This window comes from Lagopus leucura, unplaced genomic scaffold (genome assembly GCF_019238085.1).
Source record: "Lagopus leucura isolate 7727_CA_CO unplaced genomic scaffold, USGS_WTPT01 Super-Scaffold_100019, whole genome shotgun sequence".
NCBI classification, from domain to species: domain Eukaryota; kingdom Metazoa; phylum Chordata; class Aves; order Galliformes; family Phasianidae; genus Lagopus; species Lagopus leucura.
The window spans coordinates 9,065,656-9,091,946 of NW_024962273.1; the positions used below are offsets into that span (position 1 = coordinate 9,065,656).

At 40.4% G+C, this 26,291-nt stretch overlaps 1 protein-coding gene across 8 annotated transcripts in view; it reads right to left on the minus strand.

Annotated features, from left to right (window-relative positions):
• The window catches only part of KALRN (kalirin RhoGEF kinase), a 450,273-nt gene that overhangs the window by 103,842 nt on the left and 320,140 nt on the right, over nt 1–26,291 (minus strand). For all 8 annotated transcript variants that reach the window (XM_042877581.1, XM_042877574.1, XM_042877573.1 and 5 more), the window contains 12 exons: nt 23,545–23,727; nt 22,738–22,856; nt 21,732–21,798; nt 20,736–20,845; nt 19,962–20,031; nt 18,251–18,340; nt 15,574–15,666; nt 14,912–15,023; nt 13,574–13,764; nt 13,093–13,194; nt 12,264–12,406; nt 11,029–11,131 (listed from right to left, as the gene is read on the minus strand). In XM_042877581.1, the coding sequence (XP_042733515.1) occupies nt 11,029–11,131; nt 12,264–12,406; nt 13,093–13,194; nt 13,574–13,764; nt 14,912–15,023; nt 15,574–15,666; nt 18,251–18,340; nt 19,962–20,031; nt 20,736–20,845; nt 21,732–21,798; nt 22,738–22,856; nt 23,545–23,727 (1,383 nt within the window). The remainder of the gene's footprint in view (nt 1–11,028; nt 11,132–12,263; nt 12,407–13,092; nt 13,195–13,573; nt 13,765–14,911; nt 15,024–15,573; nt 15,667–18,250; nt 18,341–19,961; nt 20,032–20,735; nt 20,846–21,731; nt 21,799–22,737; nt 22,857–23,544; nt 23,728–26,291) is intronic.

Genomic DNA, 26,291 nt, shown 5'->3' on the forward strand with positions numbered 1-26,291 from the left:
AGTGGCTACATGAAATTGACTACTGCAATTGACTACTGCTTCACTTATTTATTGCCCTTTTTCCAACAAAGCAAAATAGAAAAAACTGCTAGTTATCACAGTATGGGTCACATGTTGTGACCTTCCATCAGTTGTTCAAGATTCACAAAGCAATGTAGCAAAAGAGACCCAATCTATGGCAATTAAAGAGAAAAGCTAGAAAAGGGTTCTAGCTCTTGTGATGGTACTTTATACTGTTTCCCATGAGGGAAGTCATCTCCACTAACAGTGGTTACAAATCACTGTGTATTGGGACATTACATCCATTATGCTTGTTATAGAAATGAAAGTACACTATTAAAATACTGCACAACAGCTTTGTCAATTATTTATCCTATTGAGTCAGTTAACTTTAGCATTTACGTAGGGATGGGATGGGAATCTGCAAATTTATTAAATATAGCATTAAGAAAGGCAAAAGAAAGCCCTCATTCATTAAGATTAATTTTAGCAGTTTTTCCTATCACTAAAATACCAGGCTTGTGAATGAGCTGTGGAAATAGCTTTGTTTTAGATTTGCACCCTGGGATGTATACCCTGGCTCTCCCCTCACACAGCCACACTGCTCTCCCTCGCATCAACCACAGAATGAGCATCAGCAGATGGAAAACGAACTGTATATTTGCTTAGAAGACATCTGCTTTGGCCCAGCTTTTGCTGGACTATTTTCATTTGTTTATCTTTCACAACAACTGAAAGTGTTTGTTCAAAGACTGGAGGGCCAGTCATGATATTGCTGGACCAAAAGCCCAAACTGCCAACGGGTTCTTGAAGGGCTGGAACTATTTGATGCTCAGGGTCAGGTATACAGCTGGTGTACAGCGAGGTGCTTTCACTGACCCAGTGGAACAAAATTCACATTTCTTCCTGTTTTCTTCCATTTCTTCAAATGACTTACCTTTTCTGCCTTGCATCTCTGACCTTAGCAGCTGCCTAGCCTGGTGCAACAGCTCTCCTCACCCCCTTCCTGCCTCTTTGTAGCACCACATAATTAATTGCATTTCAGCTTCAACAATGTTATCTTTTTTGTGGGCAAGGGTTTCCAAGTGCTCATAAATAACACATGGCAATCACAGAAAGAGAGGATCATAAAGGAGCAATGTGATAAGCTTGAGAAAGGGTAGGATTTTGAAGTCATTTCTCAGTTCTGAACTTTCTCTCCCAGAAAACAAAAGACTCGAAGGCCTGGTTCATAACCCATTGTAGCTTGGTTCATAACCTGGGCACATTGGGTACTGCAGAGTAGCAGGGCAGGCTGCTGGCTGCCTTGGGGCACTGTCTGCACAGCAGAAGATGCATGGTGCCTAGGGGTGAAGGCAAAAGCCAGCAGCTGCACAGTGCTTTTCCCATTTTATACTGAGCAGCAGATACAGAAGGTGCTTTTTTGCATATCTAAGGAACATCCGTTAAATTCACAGGAAAATCAGCTCTCACTGCACTATCTGCAGAAAGCCAGAAAGCTGAACTTTCCCTGCATGTGTTTCAATTTACTTTTTTCTCTCCCCTCTCCCTATAGCTTTTACATTTCTAACTGATGATTTAGCAACTTCACTTTTAAAAGAACATCACAAGCTCTTGTTAAGGAAAGTGTTCCTGCCCTTGGGTAGACCCCTTGCTGTCCTCCTCTATTGACTCCTCAAGATCACACAGCAAATATCAACACTGGAAAACTTTTAGAAGTTATAACGTAAGCCCGAGATCTGTGGGGCACAGCTGGTTCCCACCCTTGATTCTTCCTGCAGCCTCGGCAAGCTGAGAAGGCGCAGCACCTCAAGAGACTGTGCCCTCAAGACACGACAACAAACCCAACTGCCTCTTGTGAAAATAAATAACAACCAGCCGGCAGACAGCTTTTCTCCATGAGAGTGGAAAATACACATGTGTGGTCCAGGCATGTTCTTTCAATAATTGTTTATTTGCAAGTACGGCCAGGAAGCGATGCTGTAGTGTCAGGAAAAATGAACCCGGGGAGAAAAGGGGCTGTAGAGTTGCGCCATACGTTTCACAGCCCTCTGTTTCTCGCCCACATGCACACTGGAGGAAGTTTGATTTTGATTGTTGGTGGTATTTAAATTAATGCAAGATACAAAGAGAAAAAATAAAGTTGGTCTGAATAGCAGCAGCACTGTGATTGGAAACCAAGGCATGGGGATGCTTTGGATGTCTTTCTTATATGTAGGTTAGCAAGAGATGCATGCAATCTTTTGAACAGATTCCTATGACCTATTGCACACCAGCACAACTCTCCACTCTTGAATCAAAGGTGTTCTTACAAATATTGGTTGTGATCTGTTTTCCCTGACTCAATCTCTTATGAAGACAAAGGTGTTTTGCAACACTTTCCCTTTGTCCTCTTCCCTCACAATTTTATTTCTAATATCAAACCTCATGCTGATATCAACTTTGAACTTAGATGACCTCCAGTGTTTCCTAATGTCTTTGATCAAGGAACACTACAGTGTTGCACAGAAACCTGTTCATAACACTAATTTCTGATCTCACACAGTGTTTTCTTCTTTTATTGACAGTTATTCTGTGTTGTGCCTCTAAGACCTTCATAGCTGGAACTCTTCCTTTCCAAGGAACTTTGTAAATTCCTTGAACAAACCTGGCACTCTACAGCTAATAAGCATTAACCATACAAAAATGATGGATTCTAGAAGGAAAAAAAAATCTATGCCAACAAAAAACCCCTTACAGTTCCTCAAGAGGGATATATTTAATGTTGTACAGCCAAGTCAAACAAATATACTGTAATCATCAGAATGAAACCTCAGAAACAACTGAAAACAACAGAAGAGGACAAATAAATATGAACTCAACTTGGAAGTACAGGAGGAGAATGATCAGGTTTAGATGAGGAACAACTTCTTGCTTAATGACTACAACAAATGTAGAAATTAAGCAAAAAAAAAAATACATATATCCTCTCCTTTAAATAGGTTCTGAATCCTGTTTGCTCCCTTCTTGCTAAGCCTACCACCTTCTATAATCTAGTGCCTGTCCAAGAATGGCTAAAGATAGCCCCAAAATACCAATAGACACTTCCATTTCTTCCTAAGTCCTCATTTTGGGGAGACTATGTAAATCTAGTCACTATAATGTATTCTATCAACAAATTTGCAAAAGCAGTATGACATGAAACAAGACAATTTGCTTCACATCTAGAGCAGGGCTGTTTACAAAGTGGTTCATGGACTTTTTAGATAGCAAGTCTCAGAAAGTGCCAGTGCAACATCACTAGATGTGAGTCCCAAGGCAGCCTTAGGGATCATCTCACCTGCCCTGGGCCATAGCCCAGTATTGGTACTCTATTATTATTACAATAATTTAATGTAATTTAATTTAAAAGAATGGCAATAAATTTTGTTTCTTTGAAAATCACAGTTGTTAGGCAACAATTGGTCTAGTCTCACTTTAGAGCTGAAAAACAGGACCACATGTTGTTCAGAAACATCCTGTGTTTGAGAGATACCACATTCTCAGTGAACTTGGAATATCTGTTATATCTGCTAAGACAACCTTTAGCTGTGTGCCTTGTGCCTATAAAGGGAATTTGTTCATCAATGGAATCTGATTTTCATGCTGCTGAAAAGAAGGGAATGGAGATATCAAGTGGACAGCCGCAGAAATTGCCCTTAAATATCATATCTGTCATTATTTAAAATGGCAAATTAAAAATACAGGGGAGGTACTAAGGAAATATATGCTGGTTCTGCACTGAAGAAAACAAACCCATGAGTGCAGACACTGCTCATACACCATTGTTCATACACCATACACACTGGAAGGAACAGCCTTCTTCTGGGGACATAATTGTGTCCAAGTATTTTTAGAGCAGAGGTCCCACTGAAGTGCAAGGACACTTTCAGAAACATCAGAAATATATTTAAAATACATGGCAAATTTCTTAGATGCCTTTTATGAACTTACTTCCTGGGAATATCAGTTAATGAGCAGTAAGATTTCTGTTCCCATGGATGCCACTGATGTTCCAGGTTTCCAGGTGTTTATTCACTTTTGTCCATGAAATGAAACTACAGACTGCTCCAGAGTCAGCAGGCTCTCCATAGGCAGCAACTCTCCATAGGCAGCATTTTTTTTTTGTTTTCAAAGCGCATTAGAAATAATTACATTGGGATTAAAGATTATTTAATGTTATATGATTAAAAATATGATGACATTCATCTCACTTTAAATGTCTTTTGAGGGGAGAAAGAAAGAATGCCCTGAAAAGCTTGTGCCTTATTCTTTCCTTTGTTTTGGCATTGCTGTATTTCCACAGCGATGAAGCCAAGGTGGATGAAGCACTCAAATCTCTGGGAAATTTCTTGCTAATGTTCAGCTACTGGATTAAAAAATGGGATCTGAAATTCATCCAGTGCCATTGTTTCAGTTGGTTGTGGGGGAAGTTGTACGGCCACTCAGTGCAAAAAGAAATGGATAAGGCTCCACTGCGTGGTTTGGACCTCAGACAAAGTTCCCTGAGCAAACCGTGAAGTACGCACAAATTTCATGTTGTTTCAAAAGGAGCTGTTCATGTTTTTCTTTGCTTTTCAAGAGAATCCGTACACCTTTTCTAAGAAAACTTTGAAACAAGACAGCCTGCCTGTAGAGCTCCCTCCACCCTCTGCTCCCTGAACACTTGCTGGCAACAACAGAAAACAAATGTCCTTACCCTCAGCAGCACTTGGACCTCTGACAGGTCACTTCTCAGAGGTAAACCTCTTGATCATCTACTTGTTACATTTAGAAACGGCTGATGGAAAAGACAGATAACACATAATTCAAGCTAGGATCAGACCTGGCTGAAAACCAAAGCTGGAAAGAGTTACTTTTTCCCTTGTTTTGAAATGTGGCTCCAATCCCAAATGCATTTTTTTCAGAGTTCTCAAAGAAACCAAAAGGCCAAGAGCTCCAGGTCTGTCCTGCGAGGTCTCTGCTGTGGGCAGCGCCAATACTGATAGCTGTGCTAAGGGAGCTGGAGATCCTGTGCTACGTAAGTTAGAAATCCATAAGTGCCCAAACCAAAGATTAAGTTATCCCAAAGCAGAGCTTAGGCCAGACCCTGTAGAGCAAGACATCAGAGGCAGCTCCCAAAGCCTAAAGAAATCTGAAGAAATTAACACTGGAGAGATGTCAGCTCCTGGCTGAACAATTTATTTCCTTGATAAAATAAACGTTTTGCTCCTACGCGACAGTATCTTACAAAGAATTAACAACTATAGCTAGTGAGAACTCAGGAAGGTTAATTATGGTGCCAAATTGCTATATCTCAGGACTTCCCTTTCTATCATGTCTTCCTATTTCCACAGGTGAGGGCAGCAAGAACTCAACGGGATAACAGTAGCAATGCTGGGCACTGTGAGAACAATAGAGGTGTATCTTCTGGGACCATAACTCACTTCTCTTTTCTCCATCATATCTTCACAGGAAGAACTCACTTAACAGTCAGCAGTCATTTTCTGTTACACTAATTTTGCTCGCAGCACCGTGATTCATCAGCCACTATAATGGAGCAGCACTCCAGACAAGGCACTACTGATATAAGAATGTAACTTGCCTAGATAGGATCACTGCAGAATAACCACTATACCTCCATAAGTGAGACCAAATTGGTCCCTACCTTTCTCCTTCAGAAACTCACAATTGCTAAATTGAACCCAATTTACTGAGAATAAAATACATGGTTCAGGGGGAGAAATCTCTGCAAGTCAATGCCCAGCCTTACCTGTCAGACAGCTCTGTATAGATCACCTTTTATTGGGCTCCAGAAAAGACAAAGATTTCTAAAGAAATACTCTGAAAACTGTATTTAAGTGACTATCTGCCTTACCTCCCAACTCTATATTCTCATGATCATGCTTTCCCTTGCCTCTGTTACAGCCAGAATTTCTATCACACCTTACAACCTCCTTCCATCAACTGCAGCATACAGCAGCCATTAACCACACTGACAGTGAAATGTGCTGCTGAGGGGCTAATTTGTATTCAGTCCCACTGCTCAAGTTCTGTAAAGGCTTCAGTCCAGAGTGATACCTCCACTGATCCAAGCAGTGCTGAGCGATTCTTACCCCTTGGTGTAGCCCCTCTGCTGCAGCAGGAAGGCATCTCTTTCCCAGGAACCTGCTATTACTGAGTACCAAGTATTACAAGTACCAAGATGCTTTTTCTTTTTTTTAATCTGCTTGTTATGCCAGTTCCCTTGCTGAGAAACTAAGTAGAAATTAAATTGTCAGCTCAGTAAGAATGCTCTTGTTAGCAGAATTAATTAATGTCTGCATTTGCCTTATGGTATTGTCTTAATTTCTCCACTTCTTTAATTCCCCCTCCAAAAATGTGAATCTCTAATTTCTGTTCTACATTTGGATTTTCTGTATTTGACAAAATAATGTTTTATATTGGCATATATATATATTTTGGCATATATACATAATATATAACACCTTATGTTGGTGTTCTCATTTTAAGACTTCACTGGAATTTTTTTTTAAAGGAGTATTACTATTTCACTATTTTATAGCAAATGTTTTCATTTGTTTGAGATTAAATAAGAGAAGAAAGAATTTACAAACTTCCTACTCACCATTTCACTTCTTTGCAAGATGCCTGGTTAGAGAGGGATCTTTAGTTTTTCCACTTCAGATTTAGGCACGCTTATAACATAATTCCTGAATTAATTTATGCTAGGAAGAAATGATTGACCACTTCTTACTGCAAATGTTAAAGTGGTAACTAATAAACTTAGTGATTTCCCCTATATTCTCCTTGTGAGGGACAGAAGAGGTTTCCATCCATAGTGAATGAGAGGGCATTTCTGTTTGCTATCTTCTTATTTATTTTCAAGTCAGCACACATTAACACAAGGTGTGTTTCCTGGAACTATTGCCTATTTAGGACAGCATGGTGGTTATGGGTTGACTATTAGAGTAGAAGATCTGGGTGTTCTTTTCCACCTGTAATGATTGATTCTATGACTCTATGTTGGTGTACAGCTCTACAGAACTCAAGCCCAAATGGATCAGTAGCATCAAAGAAGAGTACAGGGGATCAAGTTGCTCCTCGTAACTGTACGACTTAGAAAGGAAACTTCCAAGGTACTGAGAATGAATATCTCTAATGGCATGCATTGTGACTCTTAGAAATGATAGATTTTTAAGGAGAAAAGAGAGCCTGGATTCTTGGTGCCTTAGCTTCCTTTGTAACAATGTGAAGTAGTACTACCTGCATCAGATCCTAATTTCTGCTTAAGTAATGATATCAAAGGGAGAAGGCTGTTTTGCCTTGATTTGAAGCCTTTAGAGAAAAGAAAATCCACTTGTAAATGATTTGTTCTAGAAGCCTTAACTCAAAAAGCTCCCCTCATACTAATTACCTCCAATCAAAAAGTGTTTATTCTGTTTTTATATAATGCCACCAATGCAGAAGAGGTCAAGATCTCAGTCTCATGACTTCTGAAAGATGAATTGAGTCCAGTATCTAATGGAAGAGATAAAAGTAGATCATGTATGTTTATTTTTAGAGAGTAAAAACTTTTCCGTTCACATTTCAGTGCTTTTTTCTACATCCAAAAACAACCCAGAGAAACAAGAGCAGCTCTCCTCAGCATACTACAAAAGCTGACAAAAAAGGAGCTATTAGAAGATGGATCAGTATCGCCAGGACCAGCTGTTTTACAGCCAATAGATCAATGGGCTTAACAAATGAGGATGCCCTGCATGCTAACATTTTCTTTATGCAGTTCCCCACTGCTTTGAATCCAAATACAAAGATTGAAATCCTGTCTGCTGTGAGCTGAATAGGGTGAGGATTTCTCCTGAAGGAATGTTTTTTAGATAGCATATTGAAGAGGGTTTGCTGTACAAAAGCTGTCTGGTCTGCCCTTTGGAAGAAGATGAAGTTTTTGCATAGGAGGTTCCCTAGAAGCTGACATGGCTGCTCAATGGAAATTACACTTACTCTAATAGTATTTGTTATCTGCTGATTCTTTAACACCAAGTCACGTTCATGAACCAACTTTTTCCCTCTTTATAATATTTTCTCCCAAAGGAAAATCCAAACAATTGTTTTTCAAGCCATGAGATATTTTAGGTTACAGATTGCATACAGACAAATTCACAGCATTTTACATGTTATCTCTTTCCTTTCACAATGGTGCAGAGCTACAGATCTGGTATTTAACGAAAAAATAAAAGTTACAGCTCAGGGATAACTGCTTCATATATTTAGACAGATAGATAAAAATACAAGAAAATTAAAGATGTTAAGGGCTAAGATCCAGATTTAAGAAAGTACTTTGGCAATTTATAAAAAAAAAAAAAAAAGAGGAGTAATTATTTAATTATTATTTTGAATAGACATGGACATGTTCTTTTTGTCTCATATAATTAATTGACCACTACCTGTAGCCAGGAAAGATGGAATATCTAAAGAGTAACTTGTAAGAGGAGCCTGCAGCCAGAAATCCTGCTGCAAGTTATCTTCAATGTAAAAAAGCTGCTCTGCATTCTCATCTGTATCCTGCATGGCATTATGTTACAAACATAATGTTTGGAAGAATTCTTGCCTGCCCAAATTCATAATCCAAACAGATAAATAAGCAATGCAGTGTGCTCTCAGATGCAACCTGTGAGTTAATACCTCAGTGTTCCTAGTGCAGATCACTCTGCTCTCAGCCTGGCACACTGCTGGCACTACCACGCTCTTTGCCTGTCCTTGTTAGTGAGGCTCTGAACAGCTGGGTCTTGTTAAAGGTGGGAAGGAAGTTTCTTCTGGCTCCTCTGGATGGAGATATCAGGGGCACTCAGGGCAGTCACTCGAAGTCTGATTTAGAACTTTTGGGAATAACTCTTCTAACAAAGCTGCAGTTCGAGAGATAGGAAAATTCCTATTTGCTGAATACTTTACCTATCAGTGCTGTTATCAGAACCACAAAGGTTAATTGCAGTGTATGTTATAAAAACCTATATCTGTGCTGAGAGTGAAGGCAAGATGCCTCCATGCTGTTTCCATGGGAAGTACAAACACAGCTCCATCTGTCATTAACTGGGGTAATGCTATGTAGAAAACTGAGAGAATTGTCAAGGGATGTGGAAAGTTTGCTCTCCTTGGAGCAAAGACCTGGCAATGCAGCACTCTAGGGACTGAATTCTCCACAGCTTGCTGGCGCTAGCATATGTGACAGTATGAAAGGGGCTTTAGTAAGAGCTGCCTCTCTGTTGGAGGATGCTACACTAGTTACTCAGATTCAACAAAGCACATACGTCTATATTTAAGCTTTAACTGTACACTAGAATTTGCTTCTGTTCAGTAAAAGTACATACAGATACATGAATACAAACAGCCTTACATCAGCAAGTGAACAGATCCATCCTAAAAAAGTAAGATGATCCAACCCTTGTGATGATTTAGCCTTTCCCCGGTGGTAACAAATTTTTGCCTGTGTGATTTGTTTCCCAGTTTACCTCCTGCATGCCTTTGCCTTTCAATTCAGACAAGATCATTGTGTAGGAATTCCTACAACCCTTCCCAGCCTTGCATCCTGAAAGCAGCTGTTGCCATAATGGGCTGCCTTTCAAGGTAGAGCCCAACTGTCCCTATTGTTGTTTGCACTACAGATCTTGTCTGCAGCTACAGCACTCAGTGAGGAGTGACTTACCCAGACCTTGCCTGCTACTATAACTCATGCAACTGAGTCAACGGTCTTGAGGCAAACCAGCAAATCTTGTGCGTAAAATTAAGCATAAACTCAAATCTCCTAAGACAGGGCCTCTTTCAGGAATGATAAATGTGAAAAACATGGAAAAGCAGGGTGAGTCCACGTGGATTAAAGACATAAGAACGTATTTATTCTGCATCAGACAAAGTATTTGCATGCATTATGGTGTCCTTTGGAGTAATACTTTTCTAATGCACATTACTAGTCAAAAACAAACAAAAAGAAGCAACAACATGGAAACATGCTTTTAAGATAAATAAATTAAATACAACAGGTGATTTATTTGCAGTTAACTCAGTTAACTCCTATTAATTCCTCTGAGTTCAGCTTTCAAAATAGCCACTGCACAGAAAAGTGTTTGTGAACTTTCTGACCATGAACACGAATTCTGAGTTTGAGAAAATACCCTTCTATCCTGAGAAAGTGGCAGCATAATTAAAGGCCTGACAAGCAGATAAATCCAAAATGATTCTGCAGAATTCATTCTTTTGCAAATTCAATATAGTTTCACAGCAACACAGGAAGAGAATGTGGATATTCTTATTACATTTGACAAACCTCATAATCATATTTGAAGTAAGCTCTTACTAATAGCCCATTTACTCTGACTACCAGCTGCTAATTCAGCTGAAGGCCACAGCTGGAAGTATCAGGGTGACAAATTTGAGTCAGGCCTCCTAATGGAGGAGGATCTGGACTTAGACCATCTGACACATGAAACAGGGACTACATACATGCCAACAGCATGCAGCATTCCAACAGAATGTCACGTGTCTTGGGGCCATCCATATGTTCCTCCATATGTCTGTGAGGATGGGATCCAAAATCACAGTCTCTGGAAAGGGTAGGTCTCCCAGACTCTCAAGGTACCAGCCAGGATCCCAATTTTGCCATATTAATGCACCTGTATTCCCTCCAACAAAGTAGTGATTATAGCTCAGAGGGTAAACATGGAACATAACCATTTGCTGATTCAGAAGATGGATCCCACAAGGCAAGTTTTACTAAGGAAAAAAAGATTGCTCTGGGCTGTATTTCTTCAGAGCCAATTCAACTTCAAAAGACTTGCAGCAAAAGAGACGTTACCATGTAAAACAGCAGTACTGATGAGCATCTAGAAAGAGACTGGATTTTAATAGCCTTGCCTCAGAGAATACAACTTTTGACTCAGTAAAAGACAGGTTGCTATATATTATGTCTTCTATTCTGCTTTTCACTTACATGTTTTGGGAGACAATTAGCTGCAGCATATTTTCACGTTCCAGTCCTACCTTATCGCTGTCCACTGTATTCTGTGATGTCCTGGATGCAATGGAAATCGTGTCAGGTTGACTGCTTCCATCTCCTTGGCTGTCTGCATCATCTACTCCATCTCTGCAAAAGAAATAACAGCGAAATGACTGTGCTTACTTAACGAAACACCTTGTAATGTGCATAACTTTATAGGTGGATTTCAGAAGTGCAGAGTCAGCGTGCCAGAGTTGGCTTTGTGCTAAAATTACCTTGCTGATACAGCCCATGCTGCTGCGTAACTCCTAATTTAGAATGATGTCACCCTCAGCCGTAGGGTTGGGATTAGCATGTAATCACAACCTTAGTTGCTGGAAACAGGCTAGTGGTTCCCTGCATATTTACAGCACAGAAAATGCTGGTGTTCAGAAATAGCTCTGTAATGAGGGTGTCAAGTAGCATTTTTTCCTTGAATTAGATTTCTGCCTTCACCAAAACCATGCAACAAGCAGAAGCTGTGTGTGGCACAGAAGGAAGGGCCATTTCTCGTCTCACAAGAATCACTTTTTCTGGAATTTAGTATTAACAAAGAAGATATCCAAACAAACGTGAATAATGACAGTGTAGAGCCTAGGTCAGGCTCTTGCTGGTAGCCTTACTTGCTCTCTCTTTGAAAATCTCAGTAATACAGCCCACAGTAGATGGCTGCATGATAACATTTGACGAGGAAGGGGAGATGCTCAAATTACAAATAGCTTTTGGGAACACTAGCTTGACAACAAAAAAACTGTGCCTTTATATAATTTCTGTTTCATCTGGGATTGACCAAAACAATTTAATATTTCCTCCCAGGCTGAAGTGAATTTCATATTTCATGACAAAGCACAGATACTCCACTCTGGTAATAGAATGTCACAATGAGCTGTGACTTTAGTTGTCAAACAGTTTAAAATACCACATAGGAAAAAAAAAATCTGTTAATACTCAAATCTGAAAAAGTAAATTCTACTTTGGGAAAGAAACATAACCTTAGACTCTGAAGAAGTTTTTACTGTACATTTCTCTCCAATACTTTAGAGTACTAAAGACCTTTGTATGAATATCATGGAAAAGCTACTTTTGCCAAGATAACATAAAACAAGCAAAGATGATGAAAACAGCTTTTAACTATGGTCAGAAAACGCAAATGAATCCAGTAAAAAACCCACAAACAATACATTGCTATCGTTTTACAAATCTCTAGTGACTTCATGTTGTGTGCAGCGACTGAGGTTACCTTCTACTGTTGTTTCGCTGCTTTGCTGGTGTCTTGGGGAGCTGAATTGGCTCTTTCAGAGCTCCTTTCAGATGGATAATTCTTTCTTGGATGACTTCTCGGATATTTTTGATCCATTCCTGCTTTGTTTCAATACTTGATGCCTAAAGTTCCACAAGGCAGAAGGACAGACACTTTATCAAATTCCCAGTATATCACCTCCTCTGAAGAATACTGATTGGCTGATGAAAATGCATAATTAACTTTTTCCTCTCTGCTGTATTGCACCAACTACTGGAATACCTGGGAACCCCAGGAGAACTGAGGGTATTTTACCAGACCTATTTGGCAAGCCATAGCAAAGCAGCTAAGCTCTGGATATATTTAATGCTAGTAATGCAGCATGCTCTGTGAAGGGGAAATAGGTTATCAGTGCACAGCTGAGATTTCCTCAGACAAAATAACTACAACATAAATTCTTCATTAGAAACTCACTTGACTGAAATGGCTTTCAGCTCTGGAGGGTTGAGGAAATTATTGACTGCTGATATGCCCAGCGGCATAGGACTAAGAGAATTACACCTCCCAGTCCAACACCCTGAGATGTGCCTTGCATCAGCATGCAGCTGCTCAACCTGGATTGCAAGAGAGGCTATTTCAGCAAGGCTGCATAACTGCACTGTCTTCTTTCATACTGTGGTCTTGGAATCAAATTGCTCCTCATGCAAGCTTGACCCCACCACAGACATGGAAGCAATGAGGAGGGGAGAAACTGACCTTTCACTTTAGGGCTCCTGAGGCCTCAACTTGCAGCTCTAAAGGCAAAGAAAACAAGCGCGAAAAGACTTACTTTTAGCACTGTTTTATTGTCTGAGGATGGTGTTCGTCCAGACCACAAGGCAAATTTACAGGGATCTCCTTCAACATGTTCAGTCACTCCCAGTTCTGAGGTCTAGTGTGGAGGAAAGATGATGAGAGATTTTATACAGGTTAAGCCTCAGGAGTTGAGAAAACTTTACATTTATAGGGGCAAGCAGGGAATGCAGGTATGGATCAGAGGATAGAAGGCACAGAAAATCATCAGGGGGTGGCAAAGAAGAGCGAATGGTTTGACTGATCCTCGTTGCATTTTCCACACACTCATCACATCTCACTGTCCCAAACCCTTCCAGGCTCACTGCAGGTTTAGCCTCCCACTGGTCCCAGGGCCAGCCCTTTCAGGTGGCGTGAATATTCCCACCCAATGTGGGGACACATACACCATCTCCCAAACTCTACCTCTACCTACAAGAAATGCAACAACCGCATTATTTCTCTTCAGCCACACCTACCAGTAACTTGTTCTTGTAAACATATTTTGTGTGTCCTGAAGAATCTTTGATCTCCTTGCTAAACACCAAAGAGATTTCAAAGAGAAACAAATGCCTCTCACGGCCTTTCCGAATGAGTGATTTGGGATCCCACACTTGGAAGGAATCCTGAAGAATCAGCTCTCCCTGGACATCTAGATTCTCATCAAACCCTAAATAGAGAACACAAAACACACTGGTTAACACCTAACATAGTATTAGTTCTTGGTGCCAGTAATGCTCAGGAACATCAGAGCAAGGAAGACTTGCAGTAAAAGGGTCTTTCTCTTCTTTATATTCATAAAAGACATTTATGGGCACCTCCTGCCCCAGTGAAATTATTTTTTTGCTTTTGTTAGTCCACTGCCACGACATAATTATTCTATCAGAGGCTATTTTTCTACTATCACATGGTGCTACTCATCTCAAGGGGACAAGTTACTCAAGAGCTATACTGGAAAACCACAGTGAAAATCATCCTCTGTACATTCTGACCCACACTGGATCAATTCACACCCAAGCAATTGTAATCACCTGGACTTCCTGTGCTGCTTAGGTACTTTTTTTGTTTTTTTTTTTCTGATTCAAGCTAGACATGAAATCTTTTTTTTTTTTTTTTTTTTGCCAAGAAAATGCTTTAGAGACAATAAATCATTACTGTCCTGATTAAAATGTTCAAATTTCAGAAATACTCCACATATCAAAAAGTCAGTGAAAGGCTTAACTTTTTTTTTCCCCCTGTAATTTTGAAATGCTTTATGATCGGATATTTTATTTATTTATTATTAATCTTTAGGCTGATTTCACCAATGTTTTGAACCACAAGATGTTTTGACTCAGAAAACCAGAACTTTTTCTTTCGAAATACTGAGATAGTATTTAGAAGTCATAGAAACAGTAAGGTTGGAAAAGACCTCTAAGATCATCTAGCTCAACTATTCACCAGCTAGAAATACTGTCCACTAAATCATGTCCTCAGTGCCACATCTCCACAGTTCTTGAACATGCCCAGGAATGGTGCCTCTACCACCTCTCTGGGCAGACTGTTCCAGTGCAATGTTTTAATCATTGCAGCCATGATTACAGCTACAGAAATAGTTTCAGAGGGGTTTTTTTGTTTCAGTATGTAGGAAAATTTTCAGCAAATAAATATGTATGTATATAAACATATACTAACTACATGTATACATAAGAGCTACCTGAAAATGATGATCAGCCAACAGTACTGCTACAGTCAATCTGTGCTAACTGTCTAAACAAGGTACAAGAAGGCTTAATTCACTCCTAAGGCCCTTTTCTGCCGCAGGCACCCATCTGTACCTTCCAGCATGCTGACATGCATTGCATCATTAGCTTTCTTGGGGACACTGAGCATCACTTCCAGACCATCCTTGAGTTCCCCTTTGCCTTCCTCACAGCAGGTAAGCAGTTCCTAAGAAGCAATGCAGAACACCTGTAAGCAAACTGACCAACATGCTGGCTTTATCTTAGACCATGTTTTTGGTATGTAGACTGCAACACTGCAACCATGTCACTTACAGTGACAGAATAAAGCTGGACTGCACCCACTGTGGATGCTTGCAAATAACAGGGATTGAATGGAAATAACTAAGAAGCAAGACAGTGAGGTGCCCTCGAATGGGAGCTCACTCAGAGGGTTTCTGGGCAGTTATCCAGCTGGGAGCAGGCCTCCAGCAGCCCCTCAGCACAGTGCAGGCTGCATTACACCCAGGGTGGGTGAGCTCCTTCTGGAAGGAGGTTCTGAGGAGCAGCCCAGAGCGGTGAGGACTGAGAGCATGTATAGGCCATCCCGGGAGCTTTGGCTGTGCACTGCAGGCTTGCTGAGATACTCACAGGGCTGTAGTAAGCCTGTCATTGCAGTAACCTGGTATAAGGCACAGAGTTGTCACTGCATTGGAATTTAACTCATTACAACCGTGAGCTGCTCTGCATGACCCAATTTGGTCAGCTCACTAAGGTACCTTCAGGAGGAGTTGATATTTTGTGATCCTCTGGACAGGCTTGATTAAATAAGAAGAGATAGAGTTGGCCAGACCATGCCTTTGCTGAATTTCCTAGAAGAGATAAAAGCAACAATCAGTTACGGAAAATTGTTAACCCCCAGTGAGACAGAACTACCCATAACTTCAGCTCTGTATCTCTGTGTAGCTTTTTAACTCTCTTCCAGCTCACATGTAGTGAGCAGTGTGGTTCCAGAAAAGTTGGCAACAAGCTGTGGTGTCTCCTTTGGCCATTCAAACTGCAGGAGCAATCCGCAAGTTTAGCTGATGCTATGCTAAGCAAGCTACACAGGCTTTAATTTATATATGACTTATCCATCAAGTCAATTGGTTCCTCTCAGATATGAGGGCTGAAAGCAGAGTTTTAACGTTCAGTTAAAATAAAGAGACATGAAATTAAATTGCACAAGTTGGGTGCAGTTTAGCTGTCTAAACATAAGAATCTAGTGCCATCCAAAAGCCCTGGGGTAGCTGAAATATCCACACGGGAGCAGCAGGGCTGACAGTGCTGACAGACCTGTGGTGCTCCTAGGTGGCAGCTGGGGCCAGGAGAGATTCTTATGATACCTCTGATAGCACAGAATATTTCTGAATCTCAGCCAAAATGTCTATTTTGATCACTGTGATGTGATTGTGAACTTCCGCAGACACTGATACCCAGTGAGGTCCAGCAAAAGGCCCAGCTGCCTCCTGCAGCTGGTTCCACTTTGACAATCCCATGAGATGCTATTGCACACATTTGGCCATCTAAAGGATGCTCTTATCCCCCATGCCCTATAGGGGCAAGCTGTGTGCTGAAGCAGAACAGGCCAGGATTCCCTGCCCTCTGCCAGGCTGCCTCCTGATACTATGGGAAAAGATGAGACTTATCTGCAGCTAGAGGGTAAATTTTAGTTTGGAAAGTTTATAAGCACAGCAAGATCTGTAGGGAGGGAAAATAGCCATCTTTATCTTAGAATAAAGCTATAGAATAAACTAGGCAAGTTCTCAGAACATCCCAGCTCCAAAAGCACTGTTGCTAATTCTCTTCACAGTTTCAAATGAGATACATCAGTTATCTTTGCTCCTTCCCCTAATGAGCTAACCCTTGAAATGAGCCCTGCAGCCAAACCTTTTCCATGGACTTTATGAGTTCAGACTGCTGGGACTGTTTATTTTCATCTCAAACCTGCCTTTATATGACGGTTTAAGCAATCTGGGAAGATTTTCAAGCAGGCTTCATGCTGAGGGGCATTATTCTAGCTAATTCTCTCTTCATCAGGGTGTTTTGGGAAATTCCACGTTTGGGAAAAAAAGAAAGCCATCCTGCCATTTGACCACTGCTACTCTAAGGTGAAAATCAGAAGGATCTGCCATTACTCTGCACTACCTTAGTCACTTGGTCTGAGAGCCTAGAGGAGTTTTTGGCAATAATCTGCATTCCCTTTTTGCATAGGCACTACAGAGTAGCCCTCCACAATCCCCACCAGTGAAAGGAAAACATAACCTCCTGCAAAACAGCAGATGCTAACCAATGAACACTGTGGTGTCTCCTTTGGCCATTCCAACTGCAGAAGCACTCTACAAGTGTTGCTCTTAAGCAACATCAGGAAGGTTTCTAGCCCATACATAGAACTAGAGTGGAAAATCTTAGCAGAAGAAACACCTTGGTACCCCTAAGGATGCTCACCCCTCCATCACTTCTCCACCACCATTACAAACCATTCAACAGGCTCAAGCGCCACCTCCTGGAAAATCCATTTCGGTTCAATTCTGCTTAAATCAGTAATAAGGAAAAAAAAAAAAAAAAAAAAAATCTCTTCAGGCTCACATGAGCTCTCCCTGTGTTTAATTGAAACACTCTGATCACTGACACAGACTAAACCCAGAGGAGCTGATTCGTGTCAGCTGCCAACAACATTACAGGTTGGATCCTGCTGAGAGGTTACATTTGTAAAAGGATTTTCAGTGCTTTGGAAGAAAGACATGAAGTATTTCTTTTTTTTCCTTTTTTTCTTCTTCTTTTTTCTTTTTTTTTTTCTCTTTTTTTTTTTTTCCCCCCCAGGAAAACAATTATCTAAAGCTATAAGTTAACAGATAAGCAAGGCAAAATGAACGAGGCTCTAAAATCAGAGGGAAAGCGGTATATAAAACCAGGATTAGAGCCTGCAAATGTTTATTACCAGGTGTAGCATTTGTAAAGGAAACTTGTAAAGGAGACTGCTTGCAATTAGCAAGCAGCGGTCTCCTTTACCAGCACAACAAAGCAAAAGTTACTCAAGTGGGTAAGATTTGTAGAACTGGTGGACAGGATCTTGTTTTGGATTTCTGGTCATAAAATATAATAGGATTTGCTTTTCATTTTACCACTATACCTGGAAGCAGAAAGTATATCTAAACCAGATCTTTAGAAGTGATTTGGTCTGAAAAATGCATGAAGGCTCCTATAAGAATGCTGGTCTCTGCTAAAAGTGCATTGCCACATTGATGAAGATCACATATCACACTGCAGCCCATCAGTTTTCACAGCATGTGGTATCTGCAGCAGAATGGAAAACCCAAATGCCAAGGCACCAAAAGGAATCTTTTGCTCAGATGTAAAGATAAGGTGTTTCAGCTGTGGTATGTGTGCAGAAGGAAAACGGCAATAGCTGCTTACATCAAAGAAAGTCCCTGCATGTTCCAGGATGAGCTGGCTGGAGTCAGGCTTGTTTTTGCAGTAGGTGACATACATCTGAAATTTATCTGCCTGCGAAAACAAACATCAAGGGAAAAGCAAGATAAGGTTTTTTTCTGCCCTCACAGTCTCTCATTAAGGCTCTCCAGGACAAACACAAGTGATAAAACCCTAAAGCAATGTGAGAATTATGAATTAATACTTAGCAGCAGTTCATACCTTACCTGAGCAGTTCTGAGGGAATGAGGTGCACCGTATAACAGCTATGGGAAGCTTTTTTTTAAAACACTTGTAACAGAAGGAAACCTAGAACTTTAATCCAGATGAAAAATAATTTCTGAGAGCTCTGATGAGGTTGCACAGATTGTATCTGAATGTCAGAAGGTCTCAAATCCCAGTCATGAAGTGTTGACTCTAACACCTATTTGCAGATAAAGCCAGTGTGGAAACCCTGAGCAAGAGCTCACCCAGCTCAAGCAAACTGGAGCCAACACTTCTGATTTCAGGCTCAGATCTGTGATGGCTGGCTCAAACTTGCCACTCCTACCTGGGTTCAGACTTTAATGGCTCAAACTTTATGTTGTGCTAAGAGAGTTTTGCATTTCATTTCCTAATTTATTTATTTTTAAGAGGAAATTAAAAGCATCTGTGTTGTTCTGCCTTACAGCAGCTTTGTATTTATTCAGTGTGGGTCTCAGGGAGAGGAGAGGAGGATGGACTTCTCTGATTAGCGCAACATTTTCTATAGCAAGTATCTAAATAACAAGACCTTGCAATTAGGCACACAGTATTGTGTGTATGCCTATAAGCACACACAGCGCTGAACATGTACTCTTGCTGAGATGATGTGGTACAATCTTGAAAGTGAAGATTTTGCACAGGATTATATGTAAATGTTTCCATCTTTCATAAATATATAAACTTCTTCATTGTAAATAATATTTCTGAATCAATTTCATCAGTATTTATGCCATCTTTTGAAATCAAAAGCCCATTTGAAACCACTCAAGCATGCTCATTGTTTTGGTAAATGAAAAAGTTCTATAATGACTTCAAAAATTTTAATTCTCAGCTTTATAACACAAATAAAACCAGCAATGAAAACATGAAGATGGCTGACTTGTCTGGCAAACTTCTTAAAAAGAGAATGGTTTTCATACAGATAAACTACTGTAACCTCCTGTGCCCATGAAGACTCTTAGCATCAAGATTTCAAAGCCCCGTTGGAAATTTTCCTGGCAGTGGGTAATGGAATGAGAGAGTACAGTGGCTCAACAGTCTGACACTAATTTCTGAAGGAAAATGATGATAAAAGAAGATGTTCATGCCTCTGTAAAGGTCTCAAGCATAACTAAGGAGAGTAGATGATGATTTCTTCCTCTCAGGGCCCTTTGCAAAGGAACTAATGTTACCCCTAAATAGACATTTGGTTTGACAAAATCCTTTTAAACTGGTTGTTAAATCAGCAGATTTAGGCACTGTGCTGGTCAGTGCAGGATGAAGAACAGGACTCCAGAAAGCCTTCACACTACTGCTCAGGAGAAAAGCTAAGGAAGGGGAGAGCTAAGGAGGAAGCAGTTCTTGTTATAGCCCTTGTCACCAAGGAATAACCTTTGCACCAATTCTCAGCTCGTTTCCATCTGTGCCAGAGGAATTAATTTGAGTAAATAAAGAAAAGCAGCTGCTTCATTACCCAGGTGACAAAGCAGTGACCCACATCCTCAGGCAGTTGCTCATATTTCTCGAGTTCTTTCAGGAAAATGCTGAAAAAAGAAGACACCAATGTCATTAGTTACAATCAAATACCCAAGAGAAGCAAAATGACCAATGAGATCAGTGTTAATGATTGGTAGTTGTATCTTGATTACAAGGCTAATCAAGTGTGCTGCCAATGGAGAAACTGTGTCCTTGCCAAGGCATGCTTTGCTATTTGAGCACAACCGTGCCCCACTCAACTACAAGGAAAATGTAACAATCCTTAGTAGAAGTCATTGTATTTAGGAAGACAAACTGATATGCAAGAACCAGGCAGTGAATCTTCAAAAAGATCACTCCTTATGTGCTTCTGCACCAGAAGCAATAAAACTTAGATGCATCCACCAAGATCTCATTTCACCAACTGTAAAACTGAAGGCCTGCTGTCTCAGAGTCCTATTCTTTTGCAAAACACAAATACTGTGCTGTGAGATGAAAAGCACTTATAGGACTACAAACCATTGGTGTAATACGACTTCAACACTGCTAATCAACTATAGGCAAAGTTTAAACAAAGATGCAATTCATTTTTGTAAAAATAAACAAAACAAGGCATCAAACATTATTTTGCATATTTGGATCAATTACTTTGCATTCTGATGTGCATTGTACTGCAGGCATTCACAGCTGATACCATATAGATGTATAAGTATACACATGCCTTTAGTTTCCTTAGTCAGTAAACATCAACAAAAATGTTAGGAAAACTTACTTGTTATGGAAGTCATATATCTCCTGAATATTGCCAAAGATGATGTGTTCTTTATTAAGGATCCCAGCGGGTATTTCTTCCACTCCACTTGTCATTTCCCAAAGGTAAGTCTGGAAGACATCAGCAAATCTTAGCTTTGAGAACAAATGCAGTGCAAAAGAATAGATATCCTTGTTTTGCTGCCAAAGCTATGGGCTGACAAGGGAACTACGCACTTTGAGATTAAACAAATAAGGTAAAAAAAACAGATGTTCCAGTGTCACAAAAAGCTCTCCAGAGAAATTCAAAGTGCTAAAGCTGAGAAGTTGTCTGAGACAAAGCAAAAACATGTCAATAGCACCTGTCTTTGCTGTCCAACTGATGTTGTCCAAGAACTGCAGGCAGAAACAATTGAAAGATAAACTGGATTTGGCACTTCAGTAGCATTAGACACATAAAAATCTATTTGAAACTGCAGGAATATGAAAGCTGACAGATTTCACTAAAAAAGCATGCCTTTTGCCCTGAATATCACTGTCTCCTTCAGAACTACCTCGTTAAAGAGCTATGTAAGTATTTGACTGTACATATCCAGCTCTTCCTCTAGCTTGAGGCAATCTCTAGTTTGAGATGATCCAAAGTAAGAGATTTAAATTCTTAAGGAAATGCTGCATGACTGAAAAAAAGCCTAGAATCCAACAAATTTCAGGTCAATGCACAAACTGCTCTTTACTGAATTCCAGGACATTGCTCTTACTCTGTGCAGGATAAGCACAGCTTTGCAATTCAAGGCACATCAGGTGTCCCCAGAAGTGCAGACTTTAGAGGTATACATGGGGAGCACAGCGTGTATTTCTGCCATGGGGTGACCAGCTCCCTCCACTCCCACTCAGCTCCCACCGCCAGTAGGACATGGCCCTGTGACCAGGCACTAATGGTGGGTACCGTCACACCACCAATGCAAAGGATACCATGCCCTTCCTAAAAGTACTGGGCACTCTCCAGGCTGTAACTTACCTCTAAACATTCATGTAAGTCCCTGACATAAGCTTTTTCTGTCTGAAGAAGTTCAGCCATAATGAATCTGGAAAAAGAAAGTATTTCAGGGGTGCTGAACATTACAGGCAATGTAATGAAGAGAAAACACAGCATCTTCCTGTTGTCTTTAATGAATCAATGGACTTCCACTCTAAACCTTCAGCTGCTTCACTTTGCACCATTCAGTTCAACAAAATAAATATCAGTTAATACTCTAGTTCCTTGTAGGGTTATTTTTTAAACAACTTTTCTGCATAAAATTCTATTCAGTTGTATTTTTGCAAACTGAGGAGTGATTTACTGTCTACTTGCCAAAATTAAATAGCTAGGTGATTTTCAGTAATTTTTTTCCATGAAAAAAAGAGTTGAGATTCCACAACAAGTCCTGTAACTTCACTACTATGCAATTGTAAGCCACCCTGAAACATGAACTTCAGCAGCAACACTGAGGATTGGCAGACACAACTAATTTGAGAAGGCTACAACAACTTGGTATCCAAACCAATGGGAACTCCAGCAACCACATTTGTAGTGTCTCAAGCTGGGTCTCCCAAAGTTCAAATGCTCAATGTTTTGAAAATGTGCCGTTGAAGGACCAAGTGTACCACTGCCTTCTGAAGGAGAAATGGTACTGACTACTTCAGAGAGATGAGAAAGTCACCCTGTTCATTGTAGCTGTCACATACAGCCAGAAAGAAATCATGACAGTGAAGTATCTCAGTGGTACCAAACTCTGATCAAAGTGCTCATCTCATTCCTTTCCCTTTCTAGAAGTAACCTCTGATTAAAACCAAAAGAAAGTCAAACTGTATGTTTTGAGATTCTCTTGCCTACAAGTCACAGCTTTTGCTCAACAACTGTACATATATCTCAAGAGCTCCACAGCTGGAAAGAACGGGCTGTCATCCCATTCTAGTCATGCAGGTATCACAGAATCACTTTTAGATAATGTGTCATGGCACTCTCAGGGAGTTTTGGGACATACTCTTTCTTTCTGGCTGACTTTCTTTTTTCTTCATTGACTTCATGATTTGCATCTCGCAGCTTTACCTCCCGGTCTGACAGACTTGCTGGAATAATATCTAGTTCGAGGTCCTTGTTATCCTAAAAGCAGTAACAGAGCAGACTTTAAGTCCATTGTAATCTACTGTTGTGTAAAATGCATCATGGTTGTGAGATTAAATGCATAAGAAAGGATAAAAGAAGAGCACATTTATCTTAAGGGTGTGAGGGAATTGATTCATCTTTGATACTTTACTTTCAGGGTGACTGATCAGCAGGTTTTTAAGTGTTTTTACAGCCAGGAAATAGCATGAGGTTCTTATTTTTGTTAGTCTTGTATTGCTCTATTTCACCTAGCAGAGGTTAGGAGGTTGGCGACCAATTTTACATTCAGTTAAAGGATGGGAGAATGGAAACTTACAGTCAAAGCCTGGGTCTAATTCAACACAATGGCATGGAAGTAATATCTATGGTTTATGCTAAAATTAATACAGACTTTTATTCAAATAATGTGTTCCCCCTGCCTTCACAGTAGCTGGATAGTCTCCTGGAGAACAGAGCAAGCAGTTGTACAGAAATTCTCTCTGATCTCCATCTGACTCCTCCTCCTACCACCAATAAGTCACAAAAAACCTTTTTCTCATCAGAAAGAGCAGTCCTGAGGCCAACTAGATTTTAAGTGGTTCTAATATACACATGCTAACTTGCAACACTCATTTCACGGCCTTCTCTTCCCTCTGTGACTTTCAGATCTGGTACAAAATCTCAGAAGGACATGGACTTACAGTACCTCTGTATTGATTCCAAGGGCTTTCTCCAGGGAGTAGCGGTATTTCCCCATCCTGAGAGAGAAGTCACGGTAGCGTTTGTCAACGGTGGTGACCCACTTCCTGATTTCAGTGGCGTGTATATGTCCCTTTTCTACAAAGCTGTCAGCCAGCTGGATGAGGAGCTTCACTTTCTCCTTTGTTTGCTGCCCAAAATATGGTCCCGGTTATGTTACACTACCATTATTTCTTTTAATTCACACGGCAATCAGAAAGAACCCACAATTTTATATTGTTATTAAACAGCATCTGTACTTCAGATCATGCAGAATCAGATGCTTTAAACTTTGCCCAGTAAAACATAAAAGGAATGACATTTTCATAAGGACAGTTACGTAGCTGCAGGAGATATAGAAAGTCAAGTCATTTGAAACCACACACAAACACAAAACATGCTGGAAGTTAGAGACATCTCCTCATAATCAAAAGCTTTTAGGCATTTTGTGAGCCTTAGTGTAGAAGACAGGATGTTAAAATTACACCTCATAAAACACACCACGTTACTTTGAATCTGTACCTAGGTGGTTTTGCAGACATGTGCAGGCAGGTCATTAACACACTGTGCATCAGGCCAGGAAGGGAGTCTGAATCACTACTCTCTGCATCAGAAACGTAGTGCCAGTTGGAGCATTACAAAGTAAAAGATGCCTGAACTCCAAAACATACATTGAGCCCCCATAATCTTCCTGAGGTATTTTCTATTCCATTTGGGTCTGACCACCTCCTAGTCATCATGGCTTTTCATACTGAGGAACTTTGTGCAGATCTGGCACAATGGGTAGTCATAAATTTTAGCATAGATTCCAAATCTACTGAAGGTACCTGAACTCTCTGCTTAAGCCAAATGAAGTACAAAATGCTTATAGAAAGAGTTATCAACTGTACGGATTGAACTCCAGCTGCAGTGCACATGTTAATTCTCAAAAGTGAAAGGAGAATCAGTTGGATCCCTAGAAATAGTGGTGTGATGCTCTTTGCCAGACACGAGACATGCTGTCAAGTGCTTGATGTTACTAGCAATCTGGCCACAAATGGACAAGCACATGTTAGATCCATGTTTTCCTGAGTTTAGTTTCATGTTTGAAACCTTATAGAAATTTCAATGACAAAATAAATTAACAGGAGAATCAGAGGCCGTCCTAACAAATAAAGTAAGTAGTTAAGCAAAGCTACGTATGGAGGAGTAAAAATCTGACTTCCTGTCATATGAAAGGGTGTCTCATTTCCAAAAGCTATTACTGTATTTGCTATCCAAACATTGGTTTTGGCCAGAAAGTACTAGGATCAGAAGGCTTTCAGTTACAGCTTACTTTGAGAATATCATCATCTGGAAGCGACTTGCATTTACCAGGTTGCACGTGGCCTTGGGAAAACTATAGGTCAGCAGTCTAAGAGTGATTTATCAAAGCCCAAGGGAGCAGGACTAGATGTATCAGTGGAAGGAACAGCCAGTAACAGTCAGTAAGGATCAAGGTATAAAACTTAATTCCAGGTTACATCATGAGTAGAAATAGTTTGGATGCTCCAGGACACAATGGGATTTGTCTGATCCAAACTGAATGATAATTGGAATGACTGTAGATAGCTGATAGAGAGGTTCTGTTTAAGAAATGTTGCACGGTGCCTGTCTGATTAAATTAATTTCAGTCTGCCGCTATTTATCTTTTTTTCCCACAAATGTGCAAACTCAGGAAAAAGGAAAGGGACAAGAAGAACATAAAATCTGTGAATCAAACCCAAGCAAGCATGGACAGCCTAATGAGGAATTTAAGGATTACAGAAGATCAATTTCAGGACACAGCAAAATGAAGCTACACGACAGTGAAGCTGTGGTCCTGCTGCCTGATTTGGCAGTTTAGATTCTTATCAGTGACTGTTAATACCCCTGTGAGTTCATTGTCTGTGAATTACCTATGGTTTGAATTAATTTGTCTGAAGCAGGACCAATCACTACTCCTCTGTAAACCCCATCAGATTTCTCAGAATTGTTCCATATATTCCATCTATAATTAATAGATTCTTGGTAATGCAGCTTTGTTTTATGCTCACCCTAGAGTTTACAAACCCATTTATTTGAAGTACTTCACTGGGATGAGTGGAATAAGATAAACGATCGTCTATGATCAGTCCAGCTGGAATTAATGAAACAAATGGTGGTTGTGATGACAGAATCACAAAGCAGTTGAGATTGGAAGGGACCTCTAGGTACACCTGGTCCAATCCCTGCTCAGGCAGGCTCACCTGGGGCAGGCTGCCCAGGACCATGTCCTGGTGACTTCTGCAGACTTTCAAGTAGAAACCTATCTGGGCAAGCTGTGCCAGTGCTCAGCCATTCTCACAACACAGAAGTGCTTCCTGATGGTTGGAAGAAACCCCCCATGTTTCAGAGGCCCACTGCCTCTTGTTCTGCTTTTGGGCACCTCTGAAAAGAGCCTGGCTCTGTCACCTTTACATCCTCCCTTCAGGCATTTATATGATATGACAAGAACCCCCTGGGCCTCTCCAGGTTAAAAGGAAGAAAGAGAGAATTCAAGATGACCGTGGATATAACATGTCAATTAGGCACTCTACATCATTCTTGTAAGATTGTCTAAGGACAAAATTTGGCTATGTTCCATTAGGATGCTGTGCCATGTATGCAAATGGAGTTTCTCTTCATTCTGATCAGAGCAAAATGCTCCATAACCAGCACACACCAAGGGACAACCTC